Source organism: Equus asinus, chromosome 2, assembly GCF_041296235.1.
Source record: "Equus asinus isolate D_3611 breed Donkey chromosome 2, EquAss-T2T_v2, whole genome shotgun sequence".
NCBI lineage: Eukaryota > Metazoa > Chordata > Mammalia > Perissodactyla > Equidae > Equus > Equus asinus.
The window spans coordinates 192,111,543-192,131,007 of NC_091791.1; the positions used below are offsets into that span (position 1 = coordinate 192,111,543).

The 19,465-nt window shown below is 43.0% G+C and overlaps 2 protein-coding genes across 9 annotated transcripts in view; both read right to left on the minus strand.

Moving 5' to 3' along the window:
- SOS2 (SOS Ras/Rho guanine nucleotide exchange factor 2) overlaps positions 1-6,145 on the minus strand; it is an 88,566-nt gene extending 82,421 nt beyond the window's left edge. The window contains exon 1 of one of the 2 annotated variants that reach the window (XM_044765601.2): positions 5,698-6,145. In XM_044765601.2, the coding sequence (XP_044621536.1) occupies positions 5,698-5,784 (87 nt within the window). In that variant the 5' untranslated portion in view covers positions 5,785-6,145. Of the gene's footprint in view, positions 1-4,708; positions 4,823-5,697 lie in introns of those variants that run through there. The other variant, XM_070504310.1, reaches the window with a different exon arrangement.
- A 4,034-nt stretch (positions 6,146-10,179) lies between these two features.
- The window catches only part of L2HGDH (L-2-hydroxyglutarate dehydrogenase), a 40,152-nt gene continuing 30,866 nt past the window's right edge, over positions 10,180-19,465 (minus strand). For 3 of the 7 annotated variants that reach the window (XM_070504333.1, XM_070504336.1, XM_070504337.1), the window contains 2 exons: positions 12,051-12,263; positions 10,180-10,746 (listed from right to left, as the gene is read on the minus strand). In XM_070504333.1, the coding sequence (XP_070360434.1) occupies positions 12,068-12,263 (196 nt within the window). In that variant the 3' untranslated portion in view covers positions 10,180-10,746; positions 12,051-12,067. Of the gene's footprint in view, positions 12,264-17,652; positions 19,411-19,465 lie in introns of those variants that run through there. The other 4 variants (XM_070504334.1, XM_070504335.1, XM_044765608.2 and 1 more) reach the window with 3 other exon arrangements.

Consider the following 19,465-nt stretch of genomic DNA (forward strand, 5'->3'; position numbering starts at 1 on the left):
CAAGAAGCAGGGGATGTGCAGTTTTAGACAGGCTGCAAAAGAAGGCCTCTCGAGAAGACGATGTTTGTCTAGACTTAAAGGAGGTAAACAGGTCAGTCATGTTTTTTACCTGCTGGAAGGTTGTTCTAGGCAGAAGAAACAGCAAGTACAGAAGCTCTAACACTAGAACATGTCCATGTGTTGTAGGTACCAGGAAGTTAGTGTAGGGCAGGAGGAGAGCAGAAAAAGGGACAGTGGTAAACGAAGTCCGAGAGGTAAAAGGGGAGGGGCAGACCAGACTCGCAAGCCCCTGTGAGGACTCAGATTTTTATTCTGAGCAGCAATGAGCAAGCTGTGAATAAAGGAATGGCAGGACCTCACTTATCTCTGGTGCTGAGGGAGACGGAACAGGGTGATCACAGAAGATAGGAGACCAGCCAGAGGCTATTTTAACACTCCAGGAGATTGCTGATGAAGACCGTCCCATGCAGTCTAGCTTATGAAAGAAAGACAGGATTCAAGAATAACTCAAGAATTTTATTTTGAGCAACTAGAAGGACAGAGCAGCCATTTACTGATATGGGAAATATTACAAAAGGAGCATGCTTGGGGGGGAAGAGAAGGAGCTCAGTACTGGCTGAGATGCCTATCACACATCTATGTGGAAGTATCAAGAAAAAAGTTGGATATCCAAGTTTAGGAGAGAGGTCTGAGCCAGAAATAAAAATTTGGAAATCAGATATAGATGATATGTGAAGCAACGAGACTGGGCAGGATCTCTAAGAAACGACTGTAAACAGAAACAGAAGTGCTCAGACTGAGCCCTGGAGAGGTCAGGATGACGTGGTTGGGAGACGAGGAGGAACCAACAGGAGACGCAGAAGGAACAGCAGGGTCTGGTGTCCTGGAAGCCAATGGGGGAAAGGATTTCAAGGAGGAAGAGAGCAACTGTCAAATGCTGCTAATGAGGCAATTAAGAAAGAATTAAAAAGTGTTAAGTAAGTAAGAGGCGGTGTTTGAGTTTACAAAGTGATTCAACGAAGAAAACTGGGGTACTGAAAACTGGACAACACTAGTGCTCACTTCTAGATCTTGATGTTATTTTCATTGTGTTGCTTCATCTCCACACATTAAAATGTGAAATGCATAACACTTTATACATTTCAAAAGCTTTCTACTTACTATCATATGTTCTTATGTAAAAAAAGAAAAGAATTTTAGGTTGTTAATTTTTAACGTGACTACATGAGATAATGCTAAATCCATTAGTTCCATTAAAATTCCTTCCTGATTCAAATATGCAGCCTAACAGAGGATATAATCAAACTACTGTTCCCTTGCAAGAGAGGCCATGGTTAACATAAAAGACATACACTTGATTTATGTCAAGTGGTAACACAGGTAATGCTTTGGATACTCAGCATAAAACACTTTAATGGAATATTATTGCTCCAAATATACCACACCAAAATTAAACTGGAAAGAGAAGAAGACCACTAAATCATGGCTGACAGGGAGCTAAATGCAGCAAGTTAAAATGCACTCCTAATGCTCATCCAGTTCTAGCTGAACCTCTTGGGTCAGCTTGGGTCATTATTAGTTTGGAATAATTCCAAATGACTCCCTGGAGCTCCACTGTTATATTCAGTGGCTTTAGGAAATCCAGAACAGGCCTCATGTCACGAAAATCATAGGATCTCCTATTAGTTTCTAGCTTTCAGTTGGAGTGACCTTTTCAAAAACCAATTTTGATTAAGTTAATCTAATTACTTTGTTACATAAATAATCCTACAGGATTAACCTTAATCTAATTACTTTGTTACATAAATAATCCTACAGCACTTCCTATTCTCAGGTAGAGACCTTAACCTGGTCTACCTGTAGCTCCCAACTAGCCTCATCCCTTCTGTGCACTTAGTCTTCTTTAAAACAAGTCGTCTTCCTACCTTTACGGGCCTCAAATTCTTTCTCCCCCTTACTGTGTTTGGTTAATGCCTACTGATCTTTCAGATAATTGTTTACTTCTTTACCATCTCTCTCTCCCAGGCCTCTGGCCACAGCCATTTAGAATGGAAGCTTTACAAGAGCAGGGGCCTTGCTACAACCTCAGTATCAAGAATGATGCCTGGTACAGAGGTACTCAATAAGTATTTGAATATATCCTCCAGAACTCAGCACAAATACTTCCTTAGAGAGGCCTTCCTTGATCCTCTTGTATCAGTGATGCCAATTTTATTTCTCAAAGCACCTATACTTTTCTTCTGGGCCCCAGAAAGATCCAGTGCAATCTTCTAAAACAGTTCCAACAGACATTAGTACAAAGGCAGAAACACTAGAATCTTTCCGATTTCACAAAAGCATTTCTAAATCAAATGCCCCATCTTCTTTTTCCCTGCCACACACTGCCATTAGTTAACTTACACAGTCTCTCACACCTCTTGCGTTTCAGACAGGTATCTAAGAGCAAACAGTAATGGCTGAGCTGGAGAGTCGATATTTAACCTGAATCAAATCAGACTCAGGAACAAAGTAGTTGAACGAATTCTTTCTAGTTCTCTATGACATTTGTAACTACACATAGTCAGGCAACAGACATAGTTTCTTCCATGGCTAGCCTGGTGAAGAACACCTTACAGAAAAGCCATCTAGAAGGAAAATATCAGGGACTTCAAAACCTGATAAAATGATTTTAAGGCATGTTTCCCACATGTAGAATGATTACACTGATTCTTCTTGACATACAATCAAATAGCACATGCATGAAGTACCAAAGGCATTCCAAAGACACAGAGAATAAGCTGCATTTACAAATACATCCCACGCTCTTCTTCCCTCCAAGTAATACGATAGCTCCAAGGTTCTTGGGAGTAGTGGTGAAGGCATTTATGTTTCTGGCTCTTTTAGAGAAGATACATAATTTAGCAGTAATGTTAACAATCCATCAGTACTGCCGTTTTTCTCTGCTTTACCCTGGTAGTTCTGTATGTATTTAAATGCTCTACATGAAGTTGTTTTAAAAGTTAAAGAACAACACATTTCTATTTCCTGAATTATTTCTCTATAAACCTAGTTTTCAATATTTGCATTTCTACCTAGTGAAATGAATATTTAATGTTAGTTTAAAAAAATCCTTATGCTTTCAATGTCAACAATGGTGACTCTGTCACATATATACATATATCTAAATTACGGTTTTCATAAAAACTAGCTGAAACTTGAAAATAAGCAAAACAGCTTACTGGGTGTTTTCAGCGCAGCGCTCTGTGTGAACCTCTGATTACTCCATACTGTTGGGGCCATTTTACAAATCTGTAAAGTTAACTTAGAGATTTTTGTCTGGTACAGATACAAATAATTTCTGATCAGTAGAAAAGGTAATCCAAAATGTACGGTTTACGTCCCTGTAGGATTTTAACTAATGTTGTATCTAACTCAACAATCTTATCCTAGTATTCCTTTATTAATCTGCCTATAAATACCTACCTCCTCAAAGAGTCACACGACGTGGCTCCAACATCTTACAAGTTCCGTCATTAAGTAACGAGCTGGATCAAAATCACTGACACATGTCCATTCATATCTGCAGGACACTCATGATATTACCTCTCTGAAAATTCTATTTTAACAGTTTTGGAGGTTCCACCAAGATGCCCAAGCAGACGGACCTGACAGTGCCAGTTAAACGGCACTGCTCCTTTCACATCCACAGATAGCCCTTACATAACTCTGAGCTCACAACTGCTGTCTCATGTATATAAACCCAAAACTCAAAGTTGAGAATTTTCAGTCCAGATGGTAACCACCTTAGAGCAGGGCCTTTGCTTTTATTCACCTTCATATTCTTAGTATCCAGCATGGTGCCAAGTACCTACAACGTGTTCAACAGATGTTAAATGAAGTTAGAGTACACATGTGATCGATGACAACAACAACTGGAGGGGAAAGACCCAGCGGTCTACCTGATGCTACTGCTGCTACTCCCAACGCCAGGAGTCCCTGTAACTATCTGGTCAGAGGGAGGAAGAAAGCCAAGTTCTAGATGCTCCGAATGTGAAGACTGAGCCTCCCTCGAAGTGGCAGGAACTGTCATCCTACAAAGGCCTGGATGGCAGGTACATACCAGAATTTAACACATCCTGCAAAGAAAGAGTGGACCCTGAGCTCCTTAAGAGCTATGACTCTTAGCAAACACTACAAACCTACATGTTCCAACACCACAAAACTGGACAGAATCCAAATTACTAACACCAAAAATCTTCCAAAAATATAAAAAAGTCTTCCATGGAAATATGCCTCAATTCTATAATAACCGTAAATTAGTAAATTAAAAAGAAATTGCTTTTTGAATTCAATTCACCTCAAAAGACCAAATTTTCTTAGATGTATTTATTCCATAAGCGAAGGATACACAAGAACCGTGGAATAAGACAGTACAGATCTACAAGGCACCTGAGTTCCAGGAAAACAAGCACAACATGGAAATGCAAAATAATAGGCTTAAAGCAATGGACTAGGATTGGACGCTAGTCCTGGCTTTGTTTCCAGCCTAATTTGAAGAAACAGATCTAAGCTGTGCATGTAGGATTATTAGGGTCAAAGCTACCTACTGAGTAAGTTATACAACACACACACAAACACTACTCGCTGCCAAAGGTACGAGTAGATACCTAGATCACACTGCCAACAACAGGCAATAGGCCTACTGACACTTCAGAGCACAATTACTCACAGGAGGGTCAATTACCATCTAAGCATTCCCCCTGTGCTTTCAGCGCAGGCCAGAGTTCACGATCACCACTCGGCACACTTGCCATTTCTTTCCCCCTCCTTGTAGAGTGGGCTGCCCTTGGAAGCAAAGTCAATCTAATACTTTAACACCTAGTATGCCAGTGAAATGACAACTGTCTAGCTGCCCCTAAGTCACCTCCCCCAACTTCTTTAAAAAGACATGACGATGTTTGGCCCAAAGGAGACAATATCTCCCGGTACGAATTAAGAAAATAATGGAAAGTCTGAGACTCTGAATGCATGAGCAACACATTTTTACCTTTAAAATATACCTCTTCCTTTCATTTACAGAAATTTATTGTATGAAGATCTATTTTCCAAGTGCAGTCTTTTAAATTAGTGCTTATTTCTCCTTTTTCCTACAATTGATCCTTGGTTATCCCGCACGAGAGGCAGAAGGGAGTAAGTCTGCATCAACGGCCGGGGAGGCTCGCGCTCGGCAACCACGCACCATTTACAGTCTCTAACTCCGTCTCGACCTTACAAAGGGGCTCGCTGTAAAACCGCGAGCGTGATTATCCCCCAATTTCCCAGGCGCAGACGAACACCATCTCCCGGAGAGACGACCCGGACGTCCAGGACTGATGTTTACGAGCTGCAGCTCTCTGAGCGAGTCCCGGAGCGCGCCGCGCGGGAGGCGGCCCGGCTGGCGGGACATCCCGCGGAGGCAGGGAGGCAGGGGCGCCGGGCCCCGCGGCCGCCCGCCAGGGACAGCGCCGCCCCGAGCCGCGTCGGACGGCCGGGCCCGGACAGCGGCTGGGGCCCCGCGGAAGCCGCCGCGGCCGCGCCCCCGGCGCGTCTGCCCCGCAGCGCGCCCTCCTTCCGGGCGGCGGGCGCGACGCGGCCCCGGGCCCCCCAGCCGCCCGCTCGCCCGCCCGGCCCCGGCCCCCGACCCCCGCCCGCCCGCCCGCCGGCCCGGCCCGCACCGACCTTCCGCAGGGCCGGCACCAGCAGCCCCCGCCATCTCGGGCTGTTCTCCTCGCTGAAGAACTCGTACGGCTGCGGCGCCTGCTGCATGGCCCCGGCCGCGGCGCCTCCGCATCGGGGGCCGGCCGGGCCAGCGGCGGCGCGGGGCGGCGGGCGGCTGCTCGCGGCGCTCGGGGGCTGGGCCTGGCCCGGCGCGGGCCGCTCGGCGGCTCCTCCCCTTTGTCTGGCTGCGGCCGCGGGCGGCCGGCCTCGCCCCCCGCCGACTCCCGCTAGGGCCGCGGCGGGCGGATGGCGGCGGCGGCGCGGCCCCTCATCGCCCCCCGCGGCCCCGCCGCGTCCCCTCAGAGGCCCCGACCGACCGGGCGCGCGCGTCGGGCGAGCGGGCCCCTCGGGCGCGCACAGAGCCGCCGCGCCCCGGCCGCCGCGCTCCGTCCGGCAGTTGTGGGCCCGCCCCCGGCCGGCGCGGCCCCCGGCGCGAGCGCGAGCGCCGCACGGAGCATGCGCGCGGGGCGGGGAGCCGAGGGGGGCGCGCGAGGGGGGCGCGGCGCGAGACGGGGCGGGGCGAGGAGCCGGGAGGGGAGCGGGGGCCTGCGAGGGGGCGCGGCGCGGGGCGAGGGAGCAGGGCGGGGAGCGGGGCGCGCGGGGAGCGGGGCGGGGTGGTCAAGGGGGCGGGCCGGGGCGGTTCCAGGCCCGCCGCCCGACCCGGTGCGCGTCACGCACGCTCGGCCTCCTCTCGCCCTTCCCGACGCCGAGCTGACCCGGGGCCTCCCCTCGCGCGCCTGCAGCCAGGGCTGCGGTCCTGGGAGGCCGTGCGAGGATGCGGAGAAGGGGCGCTCGGGCTGGACGCGACGGTTAGCGTCCTTGTGCTCTGCGCGGCTCTTCTGTACGCGGAGGCCGTGTGGGGATGCAGGAGGGAGGCGTGGCGGGCCCGAAGCACACACCGGGGCCAGAAAAGGCAGGTGACAAGGACGCTAATCAAACTTGAAGTTAAAGGTCCTTCGCTTGCACGGGTCCCTATGTGTTCACAAAATCATATCGTTTCTGTAAAACTTCCCAAAGAGTTTTGAATTGTTTTCTTAATGGTGTCCTACAAATTGTGTAGGCACCCGTCCCGGAAAACCTGGATCCGCCCTTGGGGCCCAGCCATACTCATTAGCAACCCAGAACGATCCCAGACCTTGAGCTTTCCTGAGTTGAACAGGCATAGATTCTGGAAACTTCATCATTAGCGTAAATTTCATCCCACGAAAGATGCTGAGCGCATGAATTATAACAGATTGTCCCCAGCCACGAGCAGTGAGGAAGGGAAAGGAAGAACTGGGCGCAAAAAAATAAGTGTGCCACACTTCAGTTCCCAGATCAGTAGGTGAGCAATTGAGCAAAACACACACCATTTTGTCATTTTGGCAAAATCAGAATGGCAGTTGGAAAACTTAAGAGATCATTTTTCTAACTCAAGTATCCACTGAATCAAGAATGTCTTCTAAGAAATGGCCACAGCCACATGTACCTTTTATGGTAGGATAGTGAAATGCTTGCATTTCTCCAATTAATTTTCCAATCAGTGAGGGCAAGGACTTTGGGTTACAGAGACCGTCTTTACTTCTCTCTCCTCTTCCAGGAGTCCGGTTACAGACTACGAGACTGTCAAACTACTAGACTCCGATTGTGTTTCCTTACAGGAGAGTAAAGTTGTTAGTGGCAAGTTTCATTCTTGGCCATGGATATTGGAAACCTTTGTCCTGAAGATACATTTTGTTTAGCCAAGGCTATGTTTAAATTTTTTAAATTGTTAACATTTTAAAGTCAAGAAACTTCATATAAAAATTCTGGATTTCCACCTTCTCTTGACAAAGATGTGGCAACACTGGGCCCTGCTGCCTGCCTGCAAGGGCGTAATCAGCAGGCGGCGGGCAGTGGCCACCCTCTTTAGAAAAGAATGCCATCCCATTTCCAATTGGCTCTTCTCCCCATCTGGCACTCTTCACCCTTTTACGTAACCTGCCTAGTCTCCACAGGCATCTGAGTTGTGATCTCTGGGCTAGGCAAACAGAAATGTGATCCGCGTGCATGTGGAGGATAAGCCAAGAATGACACCAGTAAAAAGCTTCCCAAGCAGACAAATGGGCCATCTAGGAAGAATCGTTGGATCCATACCCTACGCTCTACACTAGGATAAATTCCAGATGTGTCAGACTTAAATGTAGAAAGTAAAACCGTAAAATAATTTGTTTATAACTTCACAGTATAAAAGACCTTCCTACTATGATATAAAATCTGGAAGATTGATAACTTCTCTTTTTAAAAATGTATGGCAAAAAAACCCAACACAAGCTAAATCAAAAGGCAAATGACAAACTGGAAAAAATATCTGCCATTCATTCCCTTAAGAGCTAATTTCCATAATATCCAAAAGAGCTCCTACAAATTAATAAGACTATAACTCAGTAAGAAAAAAAAGGATAAAGAATATGAAGACGGTTCACAGAAAAGGAAATATAAATGTCTCAAACATATTAAAGATGCTAACCTTCATTCACATTAAGAAACAGCAAATTTAAATTACACTGAGTTATCTTCCATCCATTAGAATAGCACAGACGAATAAGTTCGATTATACACTGTGCTGATGAGTATGGGGAAACAGGTGCCCTGGTTCATTATTGGTGAGAGTGTAAATGGTCCAGCCTCCATCAAGGGCAATTGGACAACGGCTATCAAAGTTGCAAAGGCACATGCCCTTTGACCCAGCAAATTCTTGGAATGTGTCCTATAGGTATACTTGCTCATAGGGGAAATGACTTAGAAGGTTATTCATTGCAGTATTGTTTGTTACAGCAAAAACAAAACAAAAACACCCTAGAAATAAACAATTCAAATAATCATCAGTAGGAACTGGTTCAACAAATAACAGTAAATCCACAGAATGGAACCTATAAAGTCATTTAAAAAGAACCAGGCACTGTGGAACATTCTCAAAGATACACTGGAAGGCGAAAGAGCAGGATGTATAAGATAGTGTGCAGAGTATGCTACCACTGTGTAAAATAAGATGGACGCAGTGTTTTACTATACATAGATGTAACCTCTCTGCCCGTCTCCACAAGATACTGATAATTTTTGTTGCCTCCAAGATGAGAACTGGGTGGCTAGAGACGGAGACTTTTCACTGTGTACCTTTCTATGACTTTTGAATGTTCAACCATATGAAATTGCACTTATTCAAAAACATTAATTAAAAGCCATTTTTTAAAATGAAAAATTTCCAACCTCATTATAAACACCTGCTTCAAGTGTTAAAAAATGGAAGTATTAAGCACACCAATACTGTAAAAGGGAGGGCCTATGTATATATACCAAAGAGCTCAATTATACATTTGATTTAAAATCAATAGGCTATCATTTTAATAATTTGATTGATGGTAATTTTACTTGTCTTTTTGGAATTTAAAATGGCTTTTGGGAGATAAGTTGAATGACTCAAGCACATCTCAAATTTTAATAGGCAGGTAAAATTTTACCAATAATATTCTCCCACTGAAAGACATTTTCAAGAACTTGCTCAACATTTCTCCCATTACTCCCTCTTACTTCCTCAATTTATTTAAAGCCACAAGTGCTGCCAGTCAGTAGCAAACCAAAGCAACGCCACAGGAAACAATACACATTGTTGTCACTCACTTTCATGGTTCGTTTGCTGTGGCTAACTCTGGTGCTCTCACAGTCCACCTGCCGGAAAGCAGTGGGGCAGGCGCTCAGACAGATCATTTGGTTATAACCCTTATGGAGGCTCATACGAGAAGCCCGACCCCATGTAAGAGAGAGCATACCAAAAATGTCTTCCCAAGAGGAACTGTAATTTTTTATAAAATGCCAAAAGATTGGTTTATTTCTTGGACCCTGCTCCTCCCAAAAAAGCACTGTTTTTATATGTTATATACATTCTGCTATGGAACAGAAATAATGTTGCCTAGTGCTCTGGGGTATGAAGATGACACTGAGGTCAGCCACATATTGCCACCACTACCAGATGGAAAGCCATTTTTGTAAGTGGGGAAGTGTTCTTTTTTTTTTTTTTTAAAGATTTTATTTTTTTCCTTTTTCTCCCCAAAGCCCCCCGGTACATAGTTGTATATTCTTTGTTGTGAGTCCTTCTAGTTGTGGCATGTGGGACGCTGCCTCAGCGTGGTTTGATGAGCAGTGCCATGTCCGCGCCCAGGATTCGAACCAACGAAACACTGAGCCGCCTGCAGCGGAGTGCGCGAACTTAACCACTCGGCCACGGGGCCAGCCCCAGAAGTGTTCTACTTTTTATCCAAAATATAAACTACTCTACCTGATTTTTATATTACACACAAATACTGAAGTTTTAAACTTTTTAAGATTGGCTGCTATCTAAAGCTGTGGTAGTTCATGTTTGACACAAAAAATTTATGTGAATCAGAGTTTTTATAAAACTAAAAATTATGTTCACAACACTAAGGCTCCTTAAAATATTTTTAATATTAATATACATTTTCTCCTCAGAAATACACAAAACTTTTAAATATTCTATCAGTATTACACAACAAAATCCTATGACATAAATATAAAATATTTTTACAAACAGCATGACCTACACATTCAAAAGACTTTCAATAATTTCTTCACTTATATTTGTTGGAGGTATAGTACAGACCCAAATGGAATGAGGATTGCTTTAATTAAGACAGTTATTTTTGTAATTTCAGTCTTTCACAGCTTAGCATACACATAATCTTACTGTTGATTAAATAGAGAATTCTAATATTTTCCATCACTTAATGGTCTTGTAACAGAACAGAAAAATACGCTGTATGTCCCATTTCTTGGAGGAATCAGTTGTTAAGAAGAACCATTAGGGCTGTTTCTTGCTCGAGTGGTTTCTGAATGCTTCCAATATGCTCATGCCAAGTGCCAAATGACTGCCTACCAGTGCATTTACCTGGGCTGTGCTACTTCTTGAGCATGAGCTGATGATGCGCAGCCTTTCCATTAATGGATGAGGTAGCTCCATCAGTGTAATCACTGAAGCTTGGAGTGAAAAGGAAGGAAACAGAAAAGTTTTTCCTATCAACCAAAGTGCACATCCTTCTAACTCATCCATCACACAGCTTTGGAGAGGGAAGAGGAAAGAAAAAATGAAGAATGGAAGGTTGATCCTGAGAGAGCATATGTGGGGGCATGGATGAAAATGTCTCACATAAGCGGTGGTTCTGTAATAAAGGTTTCCCCAATCAGTAGGCTGCCATATTTCCATTTATCTTTCTATTTTCCAACTTTCTGAATTGCAAGATCCATTTCAACAGAGACCACATGCATATGTACAGTATACAGTATGGCGCTGGGCAACAGTGTAAAATATTCATGAAGTACACATGAATGTTAAGGCACTTTTGCGGTTTACAAAAGTGAATGCCTCAAAGTTAGGTATTTCCCAAAATGAAGAAACATCCTCATAAAAGTCTATAGGATCCTTGAAAAACCAAGTAGGCATGAATTGTTAGTGATCTTGGCCAGCATCTGAGAACCTTGGCATAACTGAAGGACAGAGACAGAAGAGGTAAATAATTTTTAAAATTACAGACTTCTGTCTACCAGTGACAGGACTCTCAAACTGTTCTCGTAAAAGCCCATCAGCTGCAGGTTCGTTCAGCTCCTCAGCCACAGAAGACTGAAGGGCGGGCAGCAGCATCTTAGCCAAGTGCTGCTTAGACACAGTGATGACTCCACACCAGGTCAGTTTGGGAGAGCTGGGAATCAAAGAGGCTGGCACTTCTTTTGCAAAGTTATTTCTTACAAATATTATAGCCAAGATAGAATCTTATTCAAACTACTTAAAAATGTGAGATTTGATATATTTTCTTAAAATCAAGAATTTCAAATTCCCAAATACAAATATTGTTGCTCTAAATAGTTTGACCTTTTCTGACTCTTCAAAATTAAAAGGTTTGCAACCTACAAATACTAAATTTTCTTGTGTAGGAGAGACAAAAAAGGCTTAGATATTATAAAGCCAAAAAGTTAAGGGAATAATCAATTTTTTATGCCATCATTCCCAGAAATTCTAAACGAGCCCAATCTCTAGATCCCCATTGGTGAGAACAGGTCATTAACAGTCAGGGATTCAGGATAGACACAACTGTACCTTTCCTCTTTATTCCCAAAGTGAAAGAGCCTGGGCTTTAAAAAATTATTATTTCTATGTTACAGCATTGTAATAATTCAGTGGTTACCTAAACAAGATACCTAAAGTTGATATTTTCAAACCATTTTCCTTAAAATTAAAGAATGCAATTAGTATTCTTGTTGCCAAACGTGGAGATTAAAATGCATACCTAGCTCCTTCCACTAATTACAAATTAAATCTCTGTTGCACTTCATCTGCGATCATTCCAGAAATTGCCAGGGAAGAAGTGGCAGCAGGGGAAGGTGCGTTTCTCACATGAAGAATGCGATTTCCCATGTCTCCAACGCCTCCATCAAACACAAAGTCTTCCACCAGATTTCCAGCCCTGTCCAGGGCTTGGGCTCTCACTCCAGCTGGACCTCTGCAAAAGTAAGCGTGGTGGTCAACTGACCAGGAGGCAGGACGCTCCACGAGTCAGTGGTCTCAAAGGACTCTGAAAGCAATAAAGTCTTTATGCTTCTAAATGCACAATTATGTGGAAACCTAATAGGTGTGAGTTTAGCCAAAGGCTGTCAGTTGTAGCCTGTCAGACCTAGATCCTTACCCTAGAGCATATGCCTGCTACAGGACAGTGCCAAGAAATGCTTCCCACACAAGTACATGAACAGGAAAGCTATTATAAATAATCCACATTTAATTAGAATAGATACATTTCTTATTGAAATTTATAAAATGAATTTATCAGATCAACCAATGGGAACAATAAGCTCTTCTGATGAATGCAGAGCAACGAGAGCAGCAGTGAGGCGTGGCAGCTGCAGTCCTACGTCCACTACAGAGTTCTGTTTTATGCGTGTTTTGATTGCACACTATTAAAATTTATGGAGAAAAATATTTGCAAACGGCAGCAGGTTCTTGTTCTGTAGTTTGTTTTTATTTTCAACAGTTTAGCCTTCAATGTCAGGATAACCTTCAATTAATCAAACAGAGATGACAGGAAAAGCACAAAAATGAATTAACTTGGCAGCATGTTAACACCGTAAGCACCTTTACTACTTAAAGTTTTGTTTTATAACACAAATTATATATTTTTTTAGTTTTTAAAATACTTAAAATTTACAGGTGAAATTTGAATAAAATATTTTTGGACTCTAAAAGGACCACCACTAGAACTGTTTAAGAAAACCCAGTTTGAAAACAGCTGCTCTATACATACCACCAAGACTGAAGAAATCAGGCAACAATACTAAACATTTTTTATTGCTTCAGGGCCAATGCAGATAAGGACTTGAGGAAGACACAAAGAACAAGATGAGAACACTGACCTCTATGACCTCAGCCTGGCTGGGAAGAGAGAATGATAACAAGAGCTATTATTTACCAAGTCCTTACTCTGTGCTAGGAATTCTCTCATTTAATCCTCGCAACAACTCTAGGAGGCTGATACAGTTTATATTTAACAGCAAAGAAACACAGAGAGGCGAAATAACTTGCCTGAAGTCACACAGCTATACTGTTCATCTGTAGAGAGGTAAGTAAGAATTACAACAAGGGTGAAAGGCAAGCAGTCTGCCCTGTAGAAGCCTGCAGGGAGTCGGGACAGGAAGGATGTCCAAGTTAGAATCAGACACAACACTTGGAACACAAGACAGAACGGGACTGAAGCTGAAATTTCTTAAGGTAAGGACACACGTCAGCGTCTCAGCTGCTGTGTGGCCCATTTTGTACATTCTCTACCTGTAGCTTATCTCAACACACCAAAGCAACATTTCTCCCCTTTTCTTGGACAATGCTGCTATGGCTGCTGAGAACATCTGAGTTTTCTGGTCCCTCTCCTTTAATCTGGCAGAAGGCCAGCATGTTAGGGGGCCCACAGCAGCATGAGCAGCTGCTGACGACCATGCACGGAGAAACTTTCCTCTCTCTGCAGAGGCTTCCTTACTCCTCCCAAGCCAACAGAAGCTAATAGTGACTGAGCACAGTTTAAAATGTGTCCACACTTAGTTACTGCTCTGACAAACACCAGTTATGTTCTCAGTGTCCCTACACTCCTGCCCAAGTGTTCAAAACCTAGACTCAAAACTATAAAAAAAATTGTTTTTCTAAGGATCTCACTTTAGTTCAAACTAAAGTAACTATTTAACATGAACTATTTAAACTACCAAATTCTTCATGTTCTCTATTCAGCACTTCATGCGACTTGTGGTTGTGCTTTGCATGATTACGTACAGGTATCCCCCTCAGAATACCTCAGACTAAATATCATACTTGGAAATTTCAGGTAAGATAAACCATAATTGTCTTGAGGGCCAGGACAGCATCTTGCACAACACCCTACTTCACCCCCATGTCTAGATTTGTGCCTAGTACATAGCAAGCATTCAATAAGGCGAGAAACTTAATTTTGTGTGTGTGTGAGGAAGACTGGCCCTGAGCTAACATTCGACGCCAATCCTCCTCTTTTTGCTGAGGAAGATTGTTGCTGAGCTGCCATCTGTGCCAATCTTCCTCTATTTTATGTGGGACGCCGCCACAGCATGACTTGATGAGCTGTGCTAGGTCCACGCCCAGGATCCAAACCTGTGAACCCCAGGCCGCCAAAGCAGAGCACACAAACTTAACCACCAGCCACCAGGCACAGCCTCTAAAAACTTTTAATTTTTTAACTTCTAATTATTTTAAATTCTATTTTAACAGCTGAAAGAACAAACAATTCAGCAAATTTAATGTCTGAGAATTCAGCTACATTTAATTTTTAGTGTTCTGTAGCCATTTATTTTGCTATATTTGTAGCTAAATTAATGGGAATGTACATCCCAGACCCTTAAATATGTACAGAAACAACAGGTGAATACGTAACAATGGCATTCTTTCATCTGAGAAGTGCTGGAGTTACTGCTTCATTGTTCTGTGGCAGGCATCATCCTGTGTGCGGGAAAACAACTAGGAAAGGCTACAGCTGACATCTTTGGCCAGTTCCAAACTGGACAATTTAGTATTTTCTAACAGTCACCATGGGATCTACTGTTATCTGAAAACAGAGGTTCCCATGAGCATATTTAAATTGGGAGTGCTCATATGGGGAGAGTAAACCATTCCACCTTCATTTCCAAACACAAAGGAGGGGTATTTCTGTTACAAATCTTCAACCTAACTGGATTGTGATAAGAGAACATGGTTTTTCTATGCCCAATTTTTAAATTTTGTTGAGAACTTGGTTTAGAGCTTTGAACATTTTGAGCCTTTGTAAATGTTTCATGAGGGCTTGAATAACTCAAGTATTCTGTAATGAGGGTGAGAGGGTTCTATACACCCACTAAATCAAGTGTTTTAACTGTGTTATGCAAATCTAATATTTTATCTGCTCCATCTATCTTCTGTCAACAGACTTGTCTTAAAATCACCCACCACAATTGTGGTTTTGTTGACTTCCGCTTGCAGATTTGTCAGTTTCTGTCCTCTGTACTTCACAGCTCTGCTATTACATGCAACAATTTTAGAGTGACCCTCTTTATCTCTAATAACAACTTCTGTGTTAAACTGTATTTTATCTAAAATGAACCCAGTACTCACCTTTCTTCTGTTAAGCATTTGCCCAGCACATAGATGGATTCTTTTTTAATCCAACCCGACAATCTCTGTCTTAACGATTAAGTACACTTAAACTTATTGTGATTACTGGTATGTTTGATTTCTAACATTATTTTATGGTCTTTAACCGGATTTTCCTGGGCTTATCCCACCTCCTTTCTTGAGTTACTGTCTTTTCTGTATTCTTTTTTCCTCCTCTACTGATTTGGAAGTTATATAATCTATTTCCATTCTTGTATTTAGTATTATTTATTCAGATGGGACTCACTGTGCATCCTGAATTTTAGTTTTTTCTGTCAATTCTACAAAATTCTCAAATACTCCTCTTCAAAGTATTGCCTCTTCTCAATTTCTCTGGAACTCCTATGAGATGTAGGCTGGAATCTTCTTGTTTTCTTCTCCATGTCTTTTAATTTCCTCATGATTCATCTTTTTTTTTTTTTTTTTTTTGAGGAAGATTAGCCCTGAGCTAACTACCACCTGTCCTCCTATTTTTGCTGAGGAAGCCTGGCCCTGAGCTAACATCCATGCCCATCTTCCTCTACTTTATATGTGGGATGCCTACCACAGCATGGCGTGCCAAGCAGTGCCATGTCCTCACCTGGGATCTGAACTGGCGAACCCCGGGCCGCCGAGAAGCGGAACATGTGAACTTAACCACTGCACCACCGGGCCAGCCCTCTCATGATTCTTTATCTTACAAAATTGTTCTCTAAATTCTTCAGATTTACTTTACAATGTAGTAATTTTCTCTTAAGGTAAGTCTAACTAGTTGTCTAACCTAGTCATTTGAGTTTTGAAATTTAAGAACTATAGGGACCAGCCTGGTGGTGTAGCGGTTAAGTTTGCATGCTCCACTTCAGCGGCCCGGGGTTCACCAGTTCAGATCCTGGATGTGGACCTACATGCTGCTTATCAAGCCATGCTGTGGCAGTGTCCCATATACAAAATAGAGGAAGACAGGCACAGATGTGAGCTCAGGGACCATCTTCCTCAAGCAAAAAGATGGGCACAGATGTTAGCTTGGGGCCAATCTTCCTCAGCAAAAAGAGGAGGATTGGCAGCAGATGTTAGTTCAGGGCTAATCTTCCTCAAAAAAAAAAAATTTAAGAACTATATTTTTCATTTCTAGAAATTCTAATTAATTCGTTTCCAAATTTCTCCAGATTTTTTTTTTTTTATTCCTCTTCACGTTTTCCCTTCCTTTTTGTTTCTAATTCAATGGAGCATACTGACTTCATAGTTTTTAATATTACCATTACCCAAAGTTGTCAGGGGTCTAATGCTGGTATTTATTCTGTCTGCTGGCTCTCACGTAGGTGCTCCGTAACTTTTGAAGGTGAGTTTCTGTTCAGCAGGGCTTTATCTGGGGGAGCAGTGGGGGCTGGCTTGAGGTCACATCCCTCCACACAGATTTTGCATTTGCTTCTATCAAGTGCTCCAGGGGCATGGCCATCCTGGGAGCACTTTTCTATGGAAAGTTTTAAACATGTACAAAAGTAAAGTGAATAGTTTAATGAACTCCCATGTATATACTACCCAGTACCAACAATAATCAACACAGCCAATCTTGTTTCATCTATATCCGCACCTACTGTCCACCTCTCTCTACTGGGTTATCTTAGAGCAAACCCCAGGTAGCATATCATTTTACTTCGATGTATAATTTCTCTTCAAGAGTCTTAAAATAATAATAATACAAAACTAATAATTGCTTAGTATCAACAATATTCAGTCTGTGGCCAAATTACCCTGATTTTCAATCTCTCTCTCTCTGATCTGTTTACAATGAGAGAGGGAGAGATGATTAGTTCGAAGCAGGATCTAAACATATCTGGATCTACTTTTTAACTTAATTTCTCATCTTAAGGTTCTTAGATCATGCTGGTGGTATAAATTCAAACTCCAAGCACTTGTTAGGGCAGGCCCATGGTTGCAGATTTTTAGGAGATTCCACTTACCCCTCAAGACTAGGGCAGATGAAATTTCTTCACATTTCCTGGTACCAAGGGGAATTTTTTCTAGACTTTCTTTTCACCAAGGGTGCAGCCCTTCAAGAATCCCTTGCCTTACACAGCAGTCTCAGCTCCAAATTTTCAGCTTTTTCAGACCCAAGGCCTCCTTTCCAGCACTTGAGTGGCAATTAAAATAAGTCCCTAATGTTTTATATCTTGTTTGGTGTGGTGGATACATGAGTTTATACAAGTGCCAAATTCTCTGAGCTCTTAAGATCTGCACATTTTATTGTCCGTAAATCACATGTCAATTACAAATAAAACTCAGTATAGTTATACCAAAATCAGCACGCACACACCCCCCCCTCTCCTCCAGGACAGCAGCAGCCCCAATTCCTCTTAGTACTTGGGTTTTCCATTTCCTCTTTGTGTTTGCCCCTGGGATTCCCCAACTCTCTTGCACTCTCAGTTATATGTATTTCAAAGGACTTTTATCATATTTTCTCAAGATTCAATGTTTTATAGTGTGAGGGTTACCAAATTCTCTAGACTAGTGGTTCCCAACCAAGGGAGCTTTTGCCCCCTAGAGGACATTCAGCCATGTCTGGAGGCCTTTTAATTGTCATAACCAGGAGAGTACGGCTGGCATCTAGTGGGAAGAGGCCAGGGATGCTGCTAAACATCCTACAATGAACTGGACAGTCTCCCACAACAAAGCATTATTTGGCCCAAAATGTCAATAGTGCCAAGACTGAGAAGCCCTGATCTAGGTCACCTCACTGCACGAGTGCTTGGCTGTCGCCTTTGCATTTCACAACGACACACTACAGTTTCTAGCTATCACTCGTGATGAAAACATCTTGCCCAATTAAGACACTTCTCAAAATCAAGTGTGGAAAAAGAAGGGACCTTGACATATATGTCTTCCTCTTTTACATCCTTACAAGGCTAAGAGATACAAACTGTTGTTAGATTATCACGTCAAATTAATCACAGAACAAATTAAAGGACTTTAGAGCTAAATTAAGAACCTCAGAGATTATCATTTAACAATGAGAAGTGTGTACATCTAACACATATTTGACAGGCTACAACTTTACACTCCAGTCTAATGTTCACCAGGAAGTTAATGTCCAAGGCGCTCTTGCCTGGCAATGAGAAGTCAAGCTGGGTGTCCTCTGGTGGCTCCTGCAATGTAACGACACTGTCCTGAGCTAGCACTCTTTTACTGTCTAGAACTGCTCAATATGCGTCTGTCTTGACATCAACACTAGAGCACCAATGGTTTTACTACACTGGGCTGCAAGAAGGCAGAACTTGGGACTCAAAATGTGGGGGAGTCTACTGACCTTACTTTTTATTATTATCATTTAGTATTTCAGGGATACAACAAGGTACAGAGAATCGCACAATGAACACCTGTTTTCTTACAAACAGCTTAAAAAATAAGCATCACAGACATGATGGAAGCCCCCTGTGGAACTCTCTGGACCCCATTCCCCTCTCTCCCAGAGGTAACCACTCTCCTCAATTAGTGTTTATCTCTCCCATGCTCATTTTTATTTTCACATTACATGTGCAATCCATAGATAGTATATGGTGTTGTTTAAACTCACATAAATGGTATCAAACATATCTCCTACAACTTCCTTTTTGTCACTGATAATTTCCTTCCTCCAAGAGCTACAGGAGTCATGGGAAGGGGTAAAGGGAATTCTGAACATGCTCCGCTTCTCTGTCTCCAGAGATTCACCTACGATTGGGTTGAATTTGTCCCCAATTCACCTGCCTACAGTGCTGTGTGCCCTTTTCCCCTATGTGCTAATGGCACTGGTGACTGAAATCCACACCCTCACACCAGAGACAGGCGTGTTCACCGAAAACCACAAGCTCCACGTCCAGTTCTCCTGTGTGAAATCCACTGGTCTAAAGAGTCTTCTCAGGCTGCTACGAAAGGCGGTAAGTGAATACGGGTGGTGACTTCACTGCAACTGCTGATGCAGAGTCCGCTGCGCCCACCTACTGTTTCCAAGAACAGTGACAGCAGTGACAGACATCAGATTTGACCAATCTCTTT